This window comes from Amblyraja radiata, chromosome 32 (assembly GCF_010909765.2).
Source record: "Amblyraja radiata isolate CabotCenter1 chromosome 32, sAmbRad1.1.pri, whole genome shotgun sequence".
Taxonomy (NCBI): domain Eukaryota; kingdom Metazoa; phylum Chordata; class Chondrichthyes; order Rajiformes; family Rajidae; genus Amblyraja; species Amblyraja radiata.
Window position 1 is genome coordinate 10,717,330 of NC_045987.1, and position 23,310 is coordinate 10,740,639.

Here is a 23,310-nt window from a genome sequence, read left to right on the forward strand (position 1 = left end):
CCATATCTACACTGCTTGTGATTTATATACTTCTATTAGGTTGCCACTCAGTCTCCAAAACGTGTTTGAAAACAATCCAAAGATGTCCGCTTTCTCGTTATTGCAAATGAATTCCAATCCAGGCAACGTCCTGATGAACAACTGCCTTACTTCTGCTCTGATGACATAAACGTATGAACCCCTTCTGCACCATGTCCGAAGGATTCCTATAATGAAGTGACCAGAGCTGCACACAATACTGCAAATGTGGTCTAACCAACGTTTTATACAACTGAAACACAACTTTCCCAACTTGTGTAGTCAATGTCCACCAATGCAACAATCTTTACCGCTCTATCCACTTGTGTTGCCACATTGAGGAAGCTATGGACATACAGTCCTGGATTCTTCCGTGCATCAACACTCCGAAGTAGCCTGCCGTTCACTGTATACTTTTCTCTTGCATTCTACCTCCCAAAATGCTTCACCTTACACCATTCTCTTCACCAAAATTTCCAATTGATCTGTATCCATCTACAACATTCCTTGCTATTCACACTCAATCAATTTCATGTCTTCAGAAGGATGTATTGCTTGGAAAGCAGACTGAAACAGACACAATATTTGACTGGATGCGATGATAGCTTATTTCTGCACTTTAACTTCCATTTAATTCAATTAATTCTGCATTGCATAGTTGGAGAGAAAAAAAGTATGCTGTTAGAAACATAGAAACATAGAAATTAGGTGCAGGAGTAGGCCATTCGGCCCTTCGAGCCTGCACCGCCATTCAATATGATCATGGCTGATCATCCAACTCAGTATCCCGTACGTGCCTTCTCTCCATACCCTCTGATCCCTTTAGCCACAAGGGCCACATCTAACTCCCTCTTAAATATAGCCAATGAACTGGCCTCAACTACCCTCTGTGGCAGAGCGTTCCAGAGATTCACCACTCTCTGTGTGTTAGATTGTAAGGGACAGTGCAGCAGTAGAGATGCTGCCTTACAGCTCCAGAGACCCAGGTTCAATCCTGACTATGCATGCTGTCTGTACAGAGTTTGTAAGTTCTCTCTGTAACTGCAAGAATTTTCTCCGGGTGCTCCAGTTTTTTCCCCACACACTAAAGACGTACAAGTTTGTAGGTTAGTAGGCTTTGGTAAAAATGGTAAAAACTGTCCCTGGTGTATCGGAGAGTGTTAGTGTTTGGAGTGATCGCTGGTCAGCATGGACTCAGTGGGCCGAAGGGCCTGTTTCCGCACTATATCTCTAAAGTCTAAAGTAAAAGATGGAGGTGGGATTAAGCCACACTCCATCACGGAGATACTCATGCAGATTTCTGCCTTGAATTTCAAAATAAAATACCATTAACTACCCGGTATAGATGCTGAGAGACAATCTCTCTCAAGCTGGGAAACAGTTGTACACTATAAAAAATATCCCCTTCAGTCTACAACTTCTATGCCTGCCGCCAGATCTATCCACGCTAACTGCACATGCCCGCATTAATGCCTTATCCCTCCGCTTGCTCATTCACACATCTCTTAAGTGTTGCTACTAATTCTATCATTGTTGAAATTATGTTTCAATAATCAAACAGCAACTAAACAGAAGCAATTAGGTTAGAAAAAAACTGTTTTAATACACAGATAGAAATCGAACAGCATCTGCTCTGCCCTTGGTCCGAAACTGCAGGCAAATGAATCTTTCGATGCAATATGTGCATCTTTGGATTTAAATGCGAAAGCTAATGGAAGGACACGCAATCAAAGCAGGTATTCATAATTAAGGTATATAACAGACATAATCACATTGAAAACTTGAACAAGTTTATAATTCATATAATTATTTAGAGAGGACACTACAGAACCAGGCCATTTGGTACACCCTAGCATTTAATATTCCACAATCCTCCTACTCGCATTCAGCTAATCCCCATCTAAAATTTCTAATTCTCTCCCCTGGCATTTATCTAGACACTCCTTAAATGCATCCATTTTTGTCCTCAACTATGAAACTTTAACTTGTCTATAACTCATTTTCACCTAGTCCACAGCTAACAATGGCCTGTTTCCTTTATCATAATTATTTTTTTGAATATCTTCATTCATTTGTTCTAAATCTCTCTATAATCACCATCTATATCTCTTGATTCCCTCTCACCTGACGCTTAGCCTGAAGAAGGGTCTCAACCCGAAACGGCACCTATTCCTTTTCTAGAGGGATGCTTTCTGACCCACAGAGTTACTCCAGATTTTGTGTCTATCTCCGGTTTAAACCAGCATCTGCAGTTCCTTTCTACAAATGAAGCTTTAACACATGTACTTGCATACTTACGCATTCACTTTATACATGGCAGCACAAGGCACACCCACGAAAATAAAATAACTGTCACACTACGGCACAAAATGAAAGTACAAGCCCATTACAATTTTTTTTTTACAAAGAGGCATTAAGAAAATCAGAAGACATCCGGAAAATCAGGATGTCCGGAAATGTCATGGACATATTGCAATCAATATTTCCTCCCATTTATAAATAAACCAAAAGGTAAATCAGGAGATAACAGATTGCAATATCAATCCAATTAAAGAATATGCAAACAGATGAAAAAATGGAGGAATGCAAAAAACAGACAAGCACATGTGGACTATTCCGCCTCCACAAGCCTGCTCCATTATCTAATTAGATCTTATGACTAGCATCTCAATGTCCATTTTATGTCTTTGCACCATATGTCTTTGCACCACCGGCATCTCAATGTCCATTTTATGTCTTTGCACCACCGGCAGCCCCACCCATGACTCTTTATACTGCTCAGGTCAAGGTGATGCTGGACAGACTGAAGCCAGGGAAGGCAGTGGGGCCTGATGACACCAGCCCAAGGCTACTGAAGACTTGCTCTTCAGAGCTGTGTGGTATTCTAACACACCTGTTCAACCTGAGCTTACGTCTACAGAGGGTTCCAAGGCTGTGGAAAACATCTTGCCTGGTACCTGTTCCAAAGAAGACCCATCCCACTCTCTACAATGACTACAGACCAGTAGCGCTCACTTCTCACATAATGAAGACATTTGAGAGACTTGTCCTTTCCTACATCAGGACTAGTGTGTCAAATCACATGGATCCTTTACAGTTTGCATATCAGCCTAACATCAGTGTCGATGATGCCCTCATTTACATGCTGCAGAGGGTGTACACACATTTGGACACTACTGATGCATCTGTAAGGATTACTTTTTTTGACTTTTCAAGCGCCTTCAACACTATTCAGCCCCGACTGCTAGGGGAGAAGATGGAGAAGATGAAAGTGGATCCATTACTGGTACTGTGGTGTTTGGATTACCTTTCCCTCAGACCACAGTACGTGCGCCTACAGAACAGTGTCTCGGGCACCATCTTGAGCAGCACAGGGGCTCCACAAGGAACTGTGCTGGCTCCGTTCCTGTTTACCATCTACACAGCGGATCTCCAATGGAACACCAACAGCTGCTTTTTGCAGAAGTTTTCGGATGATACAGCTGTTGTCGGCCTCATTAAAGGGGGCAATGAGGAGGAATACAGAGACATTATAAGTAACTTTGTGGAGTGGAGCGCACACAATAACCTCCATCTTAACACCAAAAAAACAAAGGAGATAGTGGTGGACTTCAGGAGGGGGAGGAGGAGGACTCAAGCAACGCCGATCACCATTAAGGGCACTGAGGTGGAGGTGGTCGCTAATCACAGGTACCTTGGGGTGCAGCTTGACAGTGAGCTGAACTGGAAGTGTCATATGGAGGCGGTGTACAGGAAGGGACAAAGCCGACTGTATTTTTTAAGGAGGCTGAGGTCTTTTAATATCTGCCAACCCCTACTGTGCAGTGTCTACCATTCAGTGGTGGCCAGTGCTCTGTTTTTTGCTGTGGCCTGTTGGGGAGATGGCGCCCGTATAGCGGATAAAAACAGACTGGACAAACTAATCAGGAAGGCCGGCTCAGTGGTCGGGGCTGAGCAACGAACGGTCCAGCAGGTGGCAGAGGCCAGAACTCTAAATAAACTAGGTTCTATAATGACAAACCCCACTCACCCACTCCATGCCCTGAAGGTGATCAAGAGCAGCATCTTCAGTCAGAGGCTGATTGCACCAATGTGCAAAACGGAGAGATACAGGAAGTCCTGTTTACCAGCTGCTATAAGACTTTATAATGAGCATAAATAACTGCACTTTTTTTTAAATTAATTGTATTTTAACTTGTATTTTAACGTATTTTAACTTGTTATGTATGAAAGCGTGGTGTTATGTTTGTCTTGAAGCTGTCGTGGCACTGTAATTTCCTGAAAAGGATTATTAAAGGAATAATCTATCTAATCTATCAATCTATATCTACAAAAACAACCAAACAAATTCATCCATCAGTCTTAAATGCTCCAATTAAACTACAACATGCACAGCATGTATGGGGAGAGATTTCCAAGTTTTCATTAACATTTGGTTTTAATCTTGAATTACCAAACTCCAATAGATCTCTAGGTTACGGAGCAATAGGAAATGTTTCTCAATCCCACTCTACGTTGATAATCATTACTAGTACTGATTACGGAGATCACTAAGTTAGAACTAGGAGGTAAAAAATGAAAAATTGCCCTCAACTCTTGCACATTTGGCAATATTTGGCACGGCACGGCTCTGTAGGAATGCATGTGTAGAGATAAAGTGGAAAACACAGTAGGTCAACAATCACTTACATAAACATAGCTTATGAGTTTGATGGTCTCCCATGATGCATTTCGTTATTGCAATGACGAGGACATATTGAGTGTGAATAAAGCAGGCAGGTTGGAGAATGCATATGCAAAATATCAACTCAAACACAGGAGTTGCTGTTCTAGATAATTGTAGCATGGGATGCAAGTGGCCAAATGTGATATTTGGTTCAGATAGTACCGAGGTTGGATGGTGGGTAATGTTAATCAGTGCAAATTCAGAGGCAGGGTAGAAGGCAATGACGATCTTGTGTGAATCCCATTGCATCCAAGGGAGTGGTGGAGTCAGATTTTCTGACAGTAATTAGGATTAGCTTGCCAGGTGAATTTCAGTTGGGTTGTGCTTTTAAAACTAGAACAGGCCAATTGACTGACACATCTACATAGTTCTAACTCTATTCCATTTGTGAAGGACACAAGCTGAAGGCATTAATTTGTAACTTAAATAATCACAAACATGCATTCTCCTTCACTCAGGTTACTCAATATCTTCCCATAAAATTTCCTCTAACTTTACAATGAGAAAACAGCCTGTTATATTGGTAATCCACTTACAATTGGCACATAGTGAGAATCGTTGCAAGATTACATTTGTGTAGTGTACAAGATAAAATAAGTGCATTTATCACCAGCTACTAAAGGTTTTTTTTAAATCACATAGCTGTTTGTTGAAGCAAAGTATACTCTCCCATCCACTGGCAGTAATTGTGCTTTAAGAATGAAAACCCCATGTGGAAATGTGCTATGCTTCGGGTATTCCAAGCTTTTGTTATTATTTTCTATGAATGTTCAATGATATGTTTTCAAAGACTATCAATGGTGAAATATGAATGATTGGGTATGGAGTTGGGCGAGGGGTTGGTGGGGGGGCTCAGGTGGGTTAACGCTTTGGAAATAAAAGATCATGCAGCACTATTCAACTCAGATCTGCTGAATCCCAGTGAGATCAAACAAATAACATCAGGAGAAACACAGGAAACACTTCCTACACCAAATTTCCTGATTCCTTAAATTACAATAGCAATCGCATTTTAATCATCAGTTGTTAGAATAACCCATTGCATTGACTGATGCTACTTAAATGCAAATCTTTCTAATTATTACCTGCAAACATCCCAAGATCAAATACTTAATTACTTCCCAGAAAGAGCACATAAATTGATCATGATTTGATGCCGAGACATTTTTACTATTATCTATCTATCTATCTATCTATCTATCTATCTATCTATCTATCTATCTATCTAAAAGTCTGTTCTTGACCAGTTTTGGCCATCTATGCTGCGATTTCCGAGAGAACGCCGCCACCTACGGCCGTCATTTTTGGCTACCTCGCTCAGAGCCCCCCTCCGCCGCATGTGTGCCAAGGATTTTTCCCGTTGATCAAAAATGACAGAGATATTAATGTTTTTACAAAATTCCCCATTCTCTCTGCTGCCCCCGTTGGCGGCAGGGGGGGTGGACTATAAAACCAGGAAGTGGTGTGCCACACAGTCTCTTCAAGATGGAGGAAGGCAGAGGGTCACGTTTCTCTGAGCTGTGAATAACACTGAACACATGTCTACTCAAATGTAAGTGCCCTTAGTGGTTCTAAAATGCTTGCGGAATGTGTCTATTGGTTCTAAAGCTTGCAAAAAGTGTCTCTATTGGTTCTAAAGCTTGCAAAAAAATGTCTATTGGTTCTAAAGCTTGCAAAAAAATGTCTATTGGTTCTAAAGCTTGCCAAAAAATGTCTATTGGTTCTAAAGCTTGCAGAATGTGTCTATTGGTTCTAAAGCTTGCAAAAAATGTCTATTGGTTCTAAAGCTTGCAAAAAAATGTCTTGGTTCTAAAGCTTGCAAAAAATGTCTATTGGTTCTAAAGCTTTGCAAAAAGTGTCTCTATTGGTTCTAAAGTTTGCAAAAAAAAGTCTATTGGTTCTAAAGCTTTGCAAAAAGTGTCTCTATTGGTTCTAAAGCTTGCAAAAAAGTGTCTCTATTGGTTCTAAAGCTTGCAAAAAAATGTCTATTGGTTCTAAAGCTTGCAAAAAAATGTCTATTGGTTCTAAAGCTTGCAAAAAAATGTCTATTGGTTCTAAAGCTTGCAAAAAAAATGTCTATTGGTTCTAAAGCTTGCAAAAAAATGTCTATTGGTTCTAAAGCTTGCAAAAAAATGTCTATTGGTTCTAAAGCTTGCAAAAAAATGTCTATTGGTTCTAAAGCTTGCAAAAAAATGTCTATTGGTTCTAAAGCTTGCAAAAAATATGTCTATTGGTTCTAAAGCTTGCAAAAATATGTCTATTGGTTCTAAAGCTGGCAAAAATATGTCTATTGGTTCTAAAGCTTGCAAAAAAAATGTCTATTGGTTCTAAAATGGTTCATACTAGCGCTCCAGAAAGCACCCCCACCCCTGCTTGGCTTGGCTTGGGTGTGTCTTGAAATTGAAAGGCACTACTTACTGCAAATGGTGGCATGAAGTTGAAAGGCACTACTTACTGCAAATGGTGGCTTGGTTGCTTTGGCTTGAAGTTGAAAGGCACTACTTACTGCAAATGGTGGCTTGGGTGTGGCTTGAAGTTGAAAGACACCACTTACTGCAAATGGTGGAATGAAGTTGAAAGGCACTACTTACTGCAAATGGTGGATTGGTTGCTTTGGCTTGAAGTTGAAAGGCACTACTTACTGCAAATGGTGGCTTGGGAGCTTTGACTTGAAGTTGAAAGGCACTACTTCCTGCAAATGATGGCTTGGGTGTGGCTTGAAGTTGAAAGGCACTACTTACTGCAAATGGGGGGCGTGGGTGCATTGGCTTGAAGTTGAAAGGCACTACTTACTGCAAATGGTGGCATGAAGTTGAAAGGCACTACTTACTGCAAATGGTGGCATGAAGTTGAAAGGCACTACGTACTGCAAATGGTCTCTTCAAGATGGAGGAAGGCAGAGGGTCACGTTTCTCTGAGCTGTGAATAACACTGAACACATGTCTACTCAAATGTAAGTGCCCTTAGTGGTTCTAAAATGCTTGCAGAATGTGTCTATTGGTTCTAAAGCTTGCAAAAAGTGTCTCTATTGGTTCTAAAGCTTGCAAAAAAATGTCTATTGGTTTTAAAGCTTGCAAAAAAATGTCTATTGGTTCTAAAGCTTGCAAAAAATGTCTATTGGTTCTAAAGCTTGCAAAAAAATGTCTATTGGTTCTAAAGCTTGCAAAAAAATGTCTATTGGTTCTAAAGCTTGCAGAAAATGTCTATTGGTTCTAAAGCTTGCAGAAAATGTCTCTATTGGTTCTAAAGCTTGCAAAAAAAAATGTCTATTGGTTCTAAAATGGTTCATACTAGCGCTCCAGAAAGCGCGCCCACCCCCACCCCTGGTTGGCTTGGCTTGGGTGTGTCTTGAAATTGAAAGGCACTACTTACTGCAAATGGTGGCATGAAGTTGAAAGACACTACTTACTACAAATGGTGGCTTGGGAGCTTTGGCTTGAAGTTGAAAGGCACTACTTACTGCAAATGGTGGCTTGGTTGCTTTGACTTGAAGTTGAAAGGCACTACTTACTGCAAATGATGGCTTGGGTGTGGCTTTAAGTTGAAAGGCACTACTTACTGCAGATGGTGGCATGAAGTTGAAAGGCACTACTTACTACAAATGGTGGCTTGGGAGCTTTGGCTTGAAGTTGAAAGGCACTAATTACTGCAAATGGTGGCTTGGTTGCTTTGACTTGAAGTTGAAAGGCACTACTTACTGCAAATGATGGCTTGGGTGTGGCTTTAAGTTGAAAGGCACTACTTACTGCAGATGGTGGCTTGGGTGCAATGGCTTGAAGTTAAAATGCATTACTTACTGCAAATGGGGGCGTGGATGCATTGGCTTGAAGTTGAAAGGCACTACTTACTGCAAATTGTGGCTTGAAGTTGAAAGGCACTACTTACTGCAAATTGTGGCTTGAAGTTGAAAGGCACTACTTACTGCAAATTGTAGCTTGGGTGCTTTGGCATTAAGTTGAAAGGCACTGCAAATGGTGGCATGAAGTTGAAAGGCACTACTTACTGCAAGTGGTGGCTTGGGAGCTTTGGTTTGAAGTTGAAAGGCGCTATTACTGCAAATGGTGGCTTGGTTGCTTTGGCTTGAAGTTGAAAGGCACCTCTTACTGCTAATGGTGGCTTGGGTGTGGCTAGGGTGTGGTTTGAAGTTGAAAGGCACTACTTACTGCAAATGGTGGTGGATGCAATGGCTTGAAGTTAAAAGGCATTACTTACTGCAAATGGTTGCTTGGGTGCATTGGTTTGAAGTTAAAAGGCACTACTTACTGCATATGGTGGCGTGACTTGAAAGGCACTACTTACTGCAAATGGCGGCTTGGGTGCTTTGGCTTGAAGTTAAAAGGCACTACTGTAAATGCACTTACTTCCTGTTTGCACTGTATATTGATTTTAGATAAAACGCTACCACTTACGGCTGTGATTTTTGGCCATCTTACTCAGTCCCATCTGAGCAGGTGCAGAGAATTCTTCCCATCAATGAAAAATAAAAGTGTTATTAGTTTTTAAAAAAATGTTGAGAATCTCTCTCCTGTCAATCACTCCATGAAAGCCACACCTTTTCCGGTGATGGGGGGGTGGGGGAAGGGGTTATAAAACCCGGAAATGTGGGTGTGGCTCAGTCTCTGCAAGATGGAGGAGGGAGAGGTCATGACTCGCTGTCTTTAGTGGCTTTGCACCCTACTTCAAATGGTATGAAACTGTACTTGAATTTGGTGGCCTTGCACCCTGCTAGAAGTGGTAAGAAACTGCACTTGAATTTGGTGGCCTTATACCCTGCTTGAAATAGAATTTCAAGGATTAGCCGTGAGTGAGTGAGTTGCCAGCACAACAGGCTTGATTGACTGAGACGCCAGCCCAAGAATCCATTTGGCGCACAATTTGCATACTAGCCCTCGGGAAACCAATCCCTTCAGCCCACAACACCCATACTAGCGCTCCAGAAAGCGCCCCAACGGGTCTCACTTAGTCTAGTAACATATAAAGTGCTGCAAATTGTCTTTGAAAATATGCACATTGCAGGATCAAAAATACAACAGGGAATAAGGTTATTCCGCCCATCATCCCGGCAGGCTCTTTGAAAGAGAGCTTCAATTAGGCTCCCTTTGCCAAATATTTTTCCCTTCGAGTACGTGTTGTTTGAAACAACTAAATCTGCTGCTTCTAGTTATTCATACTGCACTTTGCAGACTACCATAGCTGACCGAGTCAAAACCAGGTTAAAAAAAAGCACTTCCACAGAACAAATTAAACAGGGAATGCCTTCAGGATATGACAGAGTTGGAAATAATATCTTCTCCCCTCAGCTTCCATCATAGTCTATTCCCAACAGAGGATGAACAAGAAGTCAAAGCTTACCGACTGCGAGTAGACCATGCACTTTCCCAGCTTGCGGTCCCTGCGTCAAAGGCCGATCCATTCATCAGGATCCCATTAGCACGTGCTGCATAGAAAACAGAACTGGTTCATATGACACTAAAATAGGTAGCATCATAGATATTGAAAATGGTTATCAAAAATTACAGCAGGAGCTTGATCAGCTGGGCAATTGGGAGTAGGATGGATGGCTAATGGATTCAGTGGAAATAAGTGTGAGGTTTCAATACCAGGGCAGGACCTTCACAGTGAATGGTAGGGCCTGGGGAACGCTGCAGGGCAGAGGGCTCAGGGAGTACATGTGCATAGTTCCATGAAAATGGTGTCACAGGTGGATAGGGTAGGAAAGACAACTTATGGTACATTAGCCTGCATCAGTCAGGGTATTGTGTAGAGAAGTTGGTACGTTACATTACAATTGTACAAGACGTTGGTGAGGCTGCATTTGGAGTATGGCGTTCAGTTTTGGTCACTAGGCTACAGAAAGAATATTGTTAAGCTGGAAAGAGTGCAGAGAAGATTTACGAGGATGTTGCCAGAACTCGAAGGCCTGACCTATGTGGAGAGATTGAGCAAGTTCAGGGCAGTCACGGTGGCGCAGCGGTAGAGTTGCTGCCTTACAGCAAATGCAGCGCCGGAGACCTGGGTTCGATCCCGACTACAGGTGCTGTCTGTACGGCGTTTGTACGTTCTCCCCGTGACCTGCGTGGGTTTTCTCCGAGATCTTCGGTTTCCTCCCACAGACGGACAGATTGTAGGTTAATTGGCTTGGTAAATGTAAAAATTGTCCCAAGTGGGTGTCGGATAGTGTTAATGTGTGGGGATCGCTGGTCGGCACAGACTCGGTGGGCCGAAGTGCCTGCTTCCATGCTGTATCTCTAAACTAAACTAAGTTAGGACTTTATTCCTTGGAGCACAGAAGGCTAAGGGGTGATCTGAGAGATAAAGTCAAGAGGGGTACTGATAGGGCGGATACACAGTCTTTTACCCAGGGCAGGGAGATCAAGAACAAGAGTAGATAAGTTTGAAGTGAGATAGGAAAGATTTAATTGGGACCCGAGGAGCAACTTTTTTCACTCAGAGATCGGTGAGTACATGGAACTGCCAGAGGAGGTAATTAAGGCTGGGACAATAGCAACATTTGAAAGATATTTATGCAGGTACATGGATAAGAAAGGTCCAGAGGGATATGGCCAAATGGAACTTAAATGAGGCATCTTGATCACTATGGATAAATTGGACCAAGTGTCTGTTTCCGTGCTGTATGACTATAACTATAATAAATTCTGTGCAGTGAATGCTTGAACTGTCCAATGCAGCAGCTGTGTTAATCAAGCTGGTGGCAGTTACATGTGGACATGTAACAAATAACTTTCACAGTGGCATGATACTAAGACATCTAATTTTCTTAAGAATGTCACTATAAATGACGCCAAACATTGAAGGCGCTGGAAGTACAGCTAAATCTCCTACTGAACGCAGTTATTCTTCCCACAAAAAGCACTGGCTGGCGATTAGCAAAACAAAATTTTGCACAAAAATATAAATCCCAATTAGTTGCAACAGTGCTGCGAGTGTATTTAATGGCATATCTCCAAATAGTCTGCATTCTGCCTAGAGAGCAATGTTATTATATGCAGCCATTTATGGGTCCCATTTAGAAGGAGAGAGACACATTTTGGTGGAATAGCAGAGAACTGATGAGCAGAACTTTTCTTCACTCAGATTTCTTGCCTTGATGGATCTGTGCCAGGTTCAGAAAGGAATGGAGGCTAACAATTCAGTGCACGCAGTACCAAGGGAAACCTGCACTGTCAGAGATGCTATCCTCACATTAAATTGTGGCACCATTCCCATTCTTATAGCGCTTTCTCACGGGGCGACTTGACGCAAGATGTAACCAGAGTGAAGTGGTCGTGGCCTAGCACGATATCACACGATATAACGGGGGGTAGATAAAGAGTTCCCACGGTACTCGGCATTTCTGTTATTTGTGCGAGTGACTTGTCCGTCTCCCGAGCTTTCCCGTTAAATCTTGAATGAAGATTGTGAACTGTGAAGTGTTGTTAAATCATCACGTGGCACAAATGATGTCACTTTTTTTTTCACACACTATAAATATCCTCCCTTGGTTGAATTGGCTCATTTGGAGACATGCCTGTACTAATGCCGTGACATTACTGCAGGAAGATGCTACATTACTTAGGAGAGAGGGGGAGAGAGACAGAGAGAGAGGCACAGAGGCAGTGTGATGTACTTCGGGGTGACTGGCGGAAGAGAAAGAGCGCACATGACCTTGGTCTATCTGTGTGTGTGGGAGCGAAGAGAGACTAAGCAGAATACATCGGTCTTATTGTGTGTGGGGGGAGAAAGAGAGATGTGGGGGAGGGGGAGAAAGAGAGAGGTGGGGAGGGGGAGAAAGAGAGGGGTGGGGGGGAGAGAGAGAAATGAGGGGAGACGTATATACACACACAAAGCAGAGTTTTACTGTGTATGTGGGAGACACAGATGGACTGAGCACAGTACCTCGGTCTTACTGTGTGTGGGAGAGGGGGAGAAAGAGACGTACACTCACAGAGGCAGAGTCTCTCAGCCTGTGTGAGAGGGAGGGAGGGAGAGAGAGAGAGGCACACACAAGGTGGATGTGAAATCTCACCTGCCTGTTTCAGTGACAGACACCCGCCGCCAGTAAATGAAGACACCCCCATCTGTCTCCCCCTCCTCTCCCTCGACTTGATAATCAAAAACTGTCTGAATCAACAAGTTAGACACAAAATGCTGGAGTAACTCAGCGGGCCAAGCAGCATCTCTGGAGAAAAGGAATAGACGACAGATGGCACAATGGGCTAAGTGTTCGGCTGGCAACCGGTAGGTAGCCGGTTCGAATCCCGCTTGGAGTGCATACTGTCGTTGTGTCCTTGGGCAAGACACTTCACCCACCTTTGCCTGTGTGTGAATGTGTGTGAATGTGTGTGAGTGATTGGTGGTGGTCGGAGGGGCCGTAGGCGCAGATTGGCAGCCACGCTTCCGTCAGTCTGCCCCAGGGCAGCTGTGGCTACAGAAGTAGCTTACCACCACCGAGTGTGACTGAGGAGTGAATGAATAATGTGATGTAAAGCCCCTTGAGTATTAGAAAGGCGCTATATAAATCCCATCCATTATTATTATTATTAATCCATTTTTGGTCAGGACACTTCTTCGGGATGATTGTAGGGGGAACTGGAAGCAAGAAAAGACCGGGACAAATCAGGGCCAACAACAGATGACCTCAGCAGGGTATTTTGAAGAGGGGTCCCGACCCGAAATGTCGCCTAACCCTTTCCTCCAGAGATGCTGCCTGACCCACTGAGTCACTCCAGCACTTTATGTCTATATTTGGTTCCCTGATAGGCCAATTGTTGGCTAGGGATAGTGTGATCCCAAGAGGGAACCATCATTGCAAACCTTGGACTGGTTAACTGACATTTACTGCATGGGGGAGGGGGGGGGGGGGGGAGAGAGAGAGAGAGAGTGTAAGTTACCTAAAATTAAATAATTCAATGTTCATAGTGAACACAGACACAAAATGTTGGAGTAACTTAATGGGTCAGGCAACATATCTGGAGAAAATGAACAGGTGGCGTTTGTGTCTATCTTCGGTAAAAACCAGCATCCGCAGTTCCTTCCTGCACAATGGATCTCAGTGTCAAGTCTCTGACTCCCGTTGGCAGGCCATTCGGCCCACAGCCCGACCATCGATGACTAACCCATGTCACAGGGGGATGGTGTGAAGGCGGAGTTAGACAGAGCTTGATTAATGTTACGGTTGGGGAATGGGCCATAATATGGCCAGGGAAACGCTGTTATTCGTGACGCCCCCTCCGCCCTTTCCCAGCTGTTCTCAATCGCACCCCTGGCCACACAAAAATGTATACTTTAAGAAGGAATACACGGAACATTTAAACTCAGAACGCTTCTAACAGAGTGAGCCATGTGAGCACTTTGATCATTCTCCCTGTATTTGCATTTGACAAAATAGTCGGAAAAAAATGTTTAAAAGTGTTCATACCTTTTGCTATGCCTAATTGGCCCTTACCTCTGCGAAAATAGTCTGATATTCGTAGGTGAAATGTCACCAACAATAATTGATTCTATTATTAATTGACTAATAATTGACTATTAGCAGAAAGATGCAATTCTGATCTAATATTATCAGTGCCTCTGTCTTTGGAAGCAACACCAGCAATTTATTAAATCTGACTACATGCGGCACAGTGGTAGAGTTGCTGCCTCACAGCCCCAGAGACCGGGGTTCGATCCTGACCATGGGTGCACCGGTTTCCTCTCACTCCAGAGATTACAGGTTTGTAAGTTAATCGGCTTCAGTAACATTGTAAAATTGTCCTTGGAGTGTATAAGAATAGGTGGTCGGCGCGGACTCGGTGGGCCGAAGGGCCTGTTTCCGCGCTATATCTCTAAAATCTGAAGTTAGGTAATGTCTAAAGGAACTGCAGATGCTGGTTAATACGCACAAAAGGACACAAAATGTTGGTGTAACTCAGCAGGTAAGTCAGATCTGGGAAGAAAAACATAAAAAGCTGGAGTAAGTCAGCGGGTCAGGCAGCATCTCTGAAGAAAAAGAATAGGTGGCGATTCGAATCGGAACCCTTCTTCAGACATCCTAATCGGAATTGAGTCTGAAGATGTGTCTCGTCCCGAAACATCACCTATTTTTCTCCAGAGATGCTGCTTGACTCGCTGAGTTACTCCAGCTTTTTGTGTCTGTCTTCGGTTTAAACCAGCATGTGCAGTTCACTCCTTTACACGGGTCTCTGGAGAACATTGATAGGTAGCGTTCCGGACCCTGCTTCGGAAAGGCATCGATCGCTAGTCGGCGAGGACTCCGAGCTGTATCTCTCAAAGAAGTACATGTGAAAAATTTCTCACGGACCATAAAAATACGGGACCTTTCAGTAAAGTCCCTTTTAAAGATTATAGTTATTTTCTTGATTCTCATTAACATAACTCATGAATAAGTTGATGTCCATACGCGGATGCAAATCTTTATTTTTTTAATTCAATCCCACAGAAGACAATTTTTACTCATCTTCTGTCCCCTCTGTCCAGTTTCCGGGTTCACCGTTCGCAGGAGTTCCCACGGTAAACGCAAGAGTCAATACGGATATCGCACTGGCCACTACGTGCATATAATGTTGCAATGTTCAACCACAAGTGTACAAGTCACTCTTGGAGAAATTCAAGCTTGTTTGAATTTTCTCCCGAGTCACCAAGTTACACGAGTACCTGCCGTTAGCGCCACGGTGGTCAATGAATGCCGTACGGTTATCGCAAGAGGTTCCCACGATGTTCAACTCTGGTTAACTCTTGCGTCAAGTCGCCCCGTGAGAAAGCGCTATTAGGTGCCCACTGAATTTTGCAGTGCACTATTTCAAACCAGTGCAGAGTTTGCATAAATATTTATCCCTCAATCAGCTTTCAGTAAAATTGCTTATCTGTTCAGTATCGCTAGCGATTTTTACCACCATGTCAGTAATTACATTACCAACGTTTATGGCATTGGATGCAAAGTTTATGACAGATTCAAGTTCCTTTCTCTCATTCCCCACAACCCAAGTTAAAAATAAATTCAAATTTCTGGTTTGCTCAAGATTCCAGCATCTACAGTCTCTTATGTCTTAAACATTTACTTTCTCTTTCCACAGCTGTTGCCTGATTTTTAGTGGTTCCAGCATTTCAGATTTCCAGCATTTGAAGTAAATTGATTTTCCTTTGCCATGACTTGTGAAACCATTCAAGGAGCTGCTCTGTGCAAAACAAATCCTTCAATAGGAGGTCTAAGTAGTTTTTCCCTACATGGGATTCCAACATAGAAGCTCACCACTTCCTGCTGACACGTTGAGTTCTTGTTACATTCTTACCCTATGCAGACATGTTCACTGAGCTAATTCTGCATGAAAATAGCTGTTGCTGTTTAAGTCACACATCAGGGCCATTATGAGTCAGATAAATGCAGGCAAGATACAGGCATTTAGGCTTGCCACCCCCACACACTATATGTTCAAGCCAACACTACATGTAAGCAGCCAATAATCACTAACAACCTTCATGTTTCCTCTTGAAAATTCAGTGAAACAAAGGACAAAACGCATAGTCTGGTTTGAACATAGTTAAAGTAGAAAAGCATGTTCATCAATTCATTTGGACAAATTTCCCCTTTACTTCAATTTTTTTTGTTTCAAAAGCTTTTTGAAAGGTTGGTGTGGGAAATGATGCTGCAGTTATTCTTGTGCCAATGGTTTGGTGACAGCCTGGGGTATGCGTGAGGAACTGACAGCAACTCAAAGGGCTCCTCCATTAAACAGTACAAAGCCATCGTGGCCTCCTCCCTTTATTCCCAGTATTATTAAACCCAGTCTTCAGCTCATTTGATTCATTACGCCTACGTTCAAGAGATGGCTATTAGCACTGAATTCAGCAAAGACTGTGGGACAACATACCAACCCACTAACTAAACACGTATGCTTCTTAGTAGTGAGCTAAACTTGCATGCTAAACTTGCATTCCAACTACTCCAACACAGTTACTACACTGGCATCAGACTGGAATTATGAAAAGTTGCCACAGTTGCCCTCTCCACTGAAAGAACAAATCAAAGCCAGTCAGCAAAATTATCGAAGTTATCATCAGGTAGTGCAAAGACATACATGCTCAGTGCAGTTTTGCCCAGACTGCTGACCCCAGATCTCATTGTACCTTTGTCTCAACGTCAAGTCAACTTTGTCACATGTACGTACAAGATGTACAGTGAAATGAAAGTGGCAATGCCCGCACGATTGTGCAAAACAACAGAACAGAACCAATATTTACATTTTTTTTAAAGACCCAACAGTAAATTAGTCCCTGGTGAGATTAGAGTTTACAGTCCTGATGGCCTGTGGGAAGAGACTCCGTCTCATCCTCTCTGTTTTCGCAGGGTGATAGCGGAGGCGCTTGCCTGACCGTAGCAGCTGGAACTGTCCATTGCTGGGGTGGTAGGGGTCCTTCATTATCTTGCTGGCTCTGGATCTGCACCTCCTGGTGTATAGGTCCTGCAGGGAGGTGAGTGTAGTTCCCATGGTGCGTTCAGCCAAACACACTACTCTCTGCAAAGCCTTCCTGTCCTGGGCAGAGCTGTTGCCAAACCAGATCCCATTGGTATGAGAATGGTTAAGTACTGCAGTTGTTTTTCAGTTACTTCTGCTAACTCAATTCTCATTCCACTCACATTGATGTTCCCACAAATTCAGAACTTCTTGTAAATCTTTATCATCTTCTACAATTCTATTAAATGTAACTATGTCATAATTAATATGGAATATCAGTGGAAGAACATTATATCTCCCTATCTTAATTCCAGAATTACACCATTCCCGCACGTATGATTTGTTTACAAACAAGCTAAAAAAAAGTGAATGCAATTTAGGAATTCATTGCCCTTATAAATATTCTGTGCTTTTCTGTTTGTCAGCGTCAAACCACAAAACCACATTTCATGAGTCTTCTAACATACTATCCCTTCTCACACCAGTGATGATTTCTGATAACAAAACTGCCACCCATCTTATATCTCCCCCCCTTGATCTTGTCTGGAAAACAGAAGAAACCAAACTCAGATTGAATGACTGTTTTAGCAAAACTGCCATTGTCTACAAGGGTAATCCTGGGCTCCGAGTTGCCTGTCACTTTAATTCTCCATCCGACACCCATAATAACCTCTGCCTTTGGCCACCTGCACTGTTCCCAACAACGTACAACTTAACAGCATCTCATCCTTCAACTAAGCTCATTAGAGGCCTCAAGATTCACCATGCAATTTAGCCTTTTCAGCCCCCGTTAAACCAACCAGTTCTAATGAAAGGTTATCAATATTGTCACAGTAACTTAATTTTTGTTCTCTTCAGTTTTTTTTTAATCCTTTGAAGAAATAACAACATATATTGATGAGAGCTGGGTGTAAATGCAATTTACATGCATTTCAATACGTCATGAGAGACCAGTTCAATAGGTTAAGGCCCATGGGATCTGGGGCAAGTTGGCAAACTGGATCAGAAATCAGCTGGGCCATAAGAGACAGAGTATAATGGTAGAAGGTTGTATTTGCAATTGGATACCGGTGACTAGTGGTGCCCTACAAGGATCAGTACTGTGGCCCTTGTTGTTGTGGATGGAGGAGGCAAGTTAAGTAAGTTTAGGGATGACACAGAGATTGGCAGAGTAGGTGAAGATGTAGAAGATAACTTCGGCGACAGAGGGATATTGATGTTTATGTAAAATGGGGTGAAACATAGAGGGGGGAATTAATCCAAATAAATGTGAGGTGATACATTTCGAGAGCACTAATAAGGCTCAGCCAAATTAGAAAGTGGCAACGGAGATATACAACAAGGCTAGGAAGGCAGGCAGGATACTGCCCTCATTGCTTGGGGCATAAATGCAGAAGGAGAGAGATTATGCTTGAACGTTATTAAACCTTGTATGAAGAAACACTGCATGCAGTCTGGTCAGAACAGTACAGTAAGGATGTGATAGCTCTGGAGAGGGTGCGCAGGGACTTCAACAGAATGTTGCTTGAGATGGGGCATTTCCGTTATGAGAAAAGATTAGAGAAGCTAGGGCTTTTCTCCCTGGAGCATAGGAGGTTAAGGGGAACATGATTGAGGTAAATCAAATTATGAGGGGTAAATAGTGTAAAGGAGATGTGCAGAGAAAGTGTATTTTTAAAAACACAGGGAGGTGAGTGCTTGGAATGTACTGTGGAGTGTTGGTTGTGGGAGATACGATAGTAGCATTTAAGAGACTTATGGATAGGCACATGGATATGCAGGGAAAGGAGGGATATGGATTATGTGCAAACAAATAAGAGTTGGTCCTGGCATCATGTTCAGCACAGAGATTGTGGGCCAAAGGGCCTGTTTTGGGGACATACTGTTCTAATGTAGAAAAGTTATAAATTTAATTTTTATAGTGGTAAATGAGAGTTGCTCAGCAATGGTGACAAATTCTGGTATTTTGACTATAGAACAGGAATGTGCAATAATCATCTCTCCTGCCCAAGAAAATGTCATGAAAAGCTGGTGTGGAGCGGCTGCTGGAGAGCTTTCAGTTTAAATTTGAACATGCAACTTTTTTTTCCAATATATGCTCTTACTGGAGTGTACAACAACACCAAAGCCTTTCCCTCCCTCAGATTAGTTAATTTGACACGTCTGAATCTGTTGGAGGATTTAACATGTCCAAGTTTGTTGGAGTGCCAAGTTACACCCTTCATTGATCCAGCTGCTGTACAATTTGATATCCATACAGATCTGGAGTTGATTAATGTAACATTGCCAGTTTTTCAGGGTCACACAGACTGACGTCTTGGGATGCAATGTTCTGTGGTTAAATGCACTTACTGAACACAAATGTCAGTGAGCTGTATAAACAAAGATACGGACACAGATAAATGATAATCGAGCCGTATGCCTACTCAACTGCTCTTTAAGTGTGCGAAAAATAAATAAATGTTAGCTCACTAATCAGTTGACATTGAACCACAAGAGAATATTACAGCTAAACAATAATTCCCTGGTGTCCTAAATTCGTGTAAACATTAAAGTTTCTGCCAGTTTGTTTGCAGGCCACTTGAATACTATACCAAAACACATGTGTGCTGAGACACACTGTTTCAAAATTAATCTTTTAACTTCCTTTTCCAGGTTAACGGAGGGCTAATGAGTTTCCAGTGTGTTCCAACAACACAGACCAAACGTGTACATTTTCTTCTTCCTTACATGAAAACCCAGCAGCAGAGGAGGAGAATGCAACCTTCGCCGCTCAACTTAACTCCCTATAACAAGGCCACAGATCGGAAACGCCTCGCCGGCCTTGCCTCCCCTTCCTGCCGCCGACACTCTCACGCGGGGCCGAGGTCCCGTTCTGGGCCTTGTCATAAAAAGTAAGCAGCGGGAGAGAGCGAGAGAGAGAGAAGCGAACATATTAACTCAAACGCACAACAAAAGTCACATTGGCACGTGTGAGAAGGCTTTCCTTTTTAAATGCGAAAGAAGATTTTACGCAGAATGCCCCGAGACAGTGAATCAGGCAAAATGTTCCGAAGTTTTTGAAACAATTACGACGGTGAAGACAACATTTTCCTCAGGTTCCTGAAACGCTGAAGTAGGTGGAAGTAAAGGTGACGAGCTTTGTGGTGATGATTGTGATATATTCTACTACTTACACAGCATGTCTGGCCGCAGGTGACCACAGCTCCAAACCTCTCCTCCACTATAACTTGTGTTCCCCTCTGTGGAGTATTTCGCCGCCCGCAGTCACTGGGACATTGCGCTTCTGCCCGGGGACATCCCAGAGCCGGGCCTCGGCGCCGAGTGGGGAGCGGTGGCCGAGCAGGCAGCTCCATCCATGGTGACCCCCCCTGCGGTCACGGTCCTCCCGCTCCCGCCGCCGCCGCCTTCCACGGATGAACTTCCCCGGGTTGAGTGGGAGCAACTAAAGACCGTGTACAATGGCTCCACAACACAACGCAACCCCGCCACTCACTGCCTTCAACTCACAGCTTTATTGTTAACTTGCAGCGTCACTCTGTGCAATGCTAAAGGATGATTGTTTCAAACTTAGTTCTGGTTTGCTTTGTGAAACTTTTATTCTGGAGCAATCGTGCCATCTGCCGTCTGCAGAACTTCTAGCTAAAAACCCAACATCGAATTTTAAATACTATCCTCCTACCCCTCGTTCTTTCCACTGCTTACTTCCCCGGTGCGCACCCATTTCTCCCACAATCTTTCCCCACTTTCCAACCACCCTTTGCTCCAGCTCCTCTATAATCTTTGCTTTGCACCCCCTTTCCACTCACCTTTTCCAGCCCCTACTTCCACTCTCTCTATCACTGCCTTCTCCAGCAACATCCCTCCCTCTGGCTTTACATTTCATGATTCTTCTCTCCTGATCTGACACCCTCTCAGATAAAGAGAGAAGAGGAAAAAAATGTTTCATCTCTAGCCTTTGTGTTTGTCCCGTCTGTCCCCCTCGCCAACATCCACCTATCACTTGCTTGTCTTTATCCTGCCCTCACTCCTATTTTCAAGTTTTCAAGTTTCAAGTCACTGCAATCAATCTGAAGAGTCCCCATCCGAAACATCACTTGTCCATTCCCTCCCCAGATGCTGCCTGACTTGCTGAGTTTCTCCAATGCTTTGTGTCTTTCTCAAGGTTCTAGCATCTGCAGTTTCCTGGGTTCCTGTTTTATTCTGTCTCTGTCATTGGCGGCACTGATGTAATTACATTATTTTCATACAGAACGATGGCCAGAAGTTTATCTTTATTTTATCAATAGATCTGACGGATGTAAAATAATGCAGCTGTTTATGTGTATCTTCCCCAACACATTCGACGAGATATTTTAAAGGACGTTGGCAACTCGCTGTCAACAAAAAAAACATCCTCTTGTGGATGCTCAAAGAATTTGCATTTTTATATTCATTATTAAAATTATGCCATACCTGCACTGCATATTGCTGGAATGTGGTAAAAGTACCGCGATACCAGTATCAAGTTAGAAGGCTCATCAAGTTATAAGCCTCTTGTGTTAGTTGGCTGATATCCCTGAGAATCAACATGGGACACTAAAGAAATGAAAGTAAATGATAAATATCCAAATTGTGTTCTGGCACTGTGGGGTGAGTGGGCTGCAAATACTGGATAATTGATTGGGTCCAGAATTTGCTGGGAAAATAACAAGTCATTTAGTATTTGTACAGCATTCATAGAATTGTACAGTGTAGAAGCTGGCCCTGTCCGCCCACCTCGTCCAGCCCTATCTAGGCTAATCCTGTAATAGTCTCATATCCCTCTACGCCTTTCCTATTGAAGTACTTTCCCAAATGCCTTTTAAGCATTGTAATTGTATCTGCCTCCACCACCCTAACCGGCAGCTAATTCCTGATAACAAGCACCCTCTATGTGAAAAAAACATACCCTCCTTTAAATTTCTCCACTCTCATCTTAAACCCATACTCTAGTTCTAGACTCCCTGCCCTGGGATAGAGACTTCAGCTGTCCTATCTTTGCTTTACATAAGTTCAAATAAAGATTGCAAGGGTTTATGACATGGCAATGAGCTACGAGCAGGAGGCAGAAAAGACTGCAGATGCTGGCATCTTCAGCAAAAGAAAAGAGAGCTACTGGAGGAACAGCAGGTCAAGCAGCATCTGTGAAGGGAAATGGACAGTCCATTTCTGTTCAATACTCTTCATCTGGTCTCCTTTTTGTCTGCTACAGGAAAAATCATCTCCAGGGTCCTCCTTACCTGCGTCCTCCTGCGGTAGCCAAAGAGATGCTCCTTGAGTTTTACATGGATTCCATCAACCCAAGGGCACAACACACATGATCTTAGCTGCATGACTGCAGAAATGCAGAGAGCAGGACCAACCACTCTATTTGGCCTTTTTGAACCTCATTAAAATATTTGAATCCTCCAAACTGGAGGTAAAGTGGGGAGCTTTCTATTTCAGCTGTTCAGAGAAATTCATCTCTCTATTACATTTGCTTCAAATGACATAAAGCACAATTTTAATAATCAGGTCTCCAACAGAGCCAATAACACTGCAGACTAATGTCAAACAAAGCTATGTCAATGCCCCGGCACATGTTTCAGTCATTTGCAACCATAATTATGCACATCACCTCGACAAACTCTCCACTGGAGTGGAGCTAATCTTCACAACTGGTAAGAATTCAAGCCAAGGTGATGAAATATCAGAACTAATTTAACCTGAACCTTAATATAAAAGTGTAAGCATACCTTTAGAGATGAGTATACCGTGGTATACAATTTTAGTACCATTTTGGTACAATGACTTATGGCCCTGTCCCACTGTACGAGTTCATTCAAGTGCTCTCCCGAGTTTAAAAAAAAATCAAGCTCGTGGTAAGCATGTAGAATGAACGTAGCGGGTACGTCAGAGCTCAGGGACGTCTCTTAGCGGCTCATAATGCTAACGGCAGGTACTCGGGAAGACTCGCTAACGCAGGTAAGCTCGGGAAGACTCGTGAAGATTTTTCAACATGTTGAAAAATGTCCACGAGAGCCCCGAGTATTTACGAGCGGCCATTACCGTAAATCTCTGAGTTCGAATTAGGGCAAACTCGGAGAGAACTCT

General features: G+C 43.0%; 1 protein-coding gene across 2 annotated transcripts in view; it reads right to left on the reverse strand.

Annotated features, from left to right (window-relative positions):
- gpsm1 (G protein signaling modulator 1) overlaps positions 1–20,833 on the reverse strand; it is a 152,727-nt gene extending 131,894 nt beyond the window's left edge. Inside the window, exons 1-2 of one of the 2 annotated variants that reach the window (XM_033048936.1) lie at positions 20,373–20,833; positions 10,097–10,181 (exon numbers count right to left, since the gene is read on the reverse strand). In XM_033048936.1, coding sequence (XP_032904827.1) covers positions 10,097–10,181; positions 20,373–20,379 — 92 coding nt within the window. In that variant the 5' untranslated portion in view covers positions 20,380–20,833. The remainder of the gene's footprint in view (positions 1–10,096; positions 10,182–20,372) is intronic. The other variant, XM_033048937.1, reaches the window with a different exon arrangement.
- Positions 20,834–23,310: the final 2,477 nt, after the last annotated feature.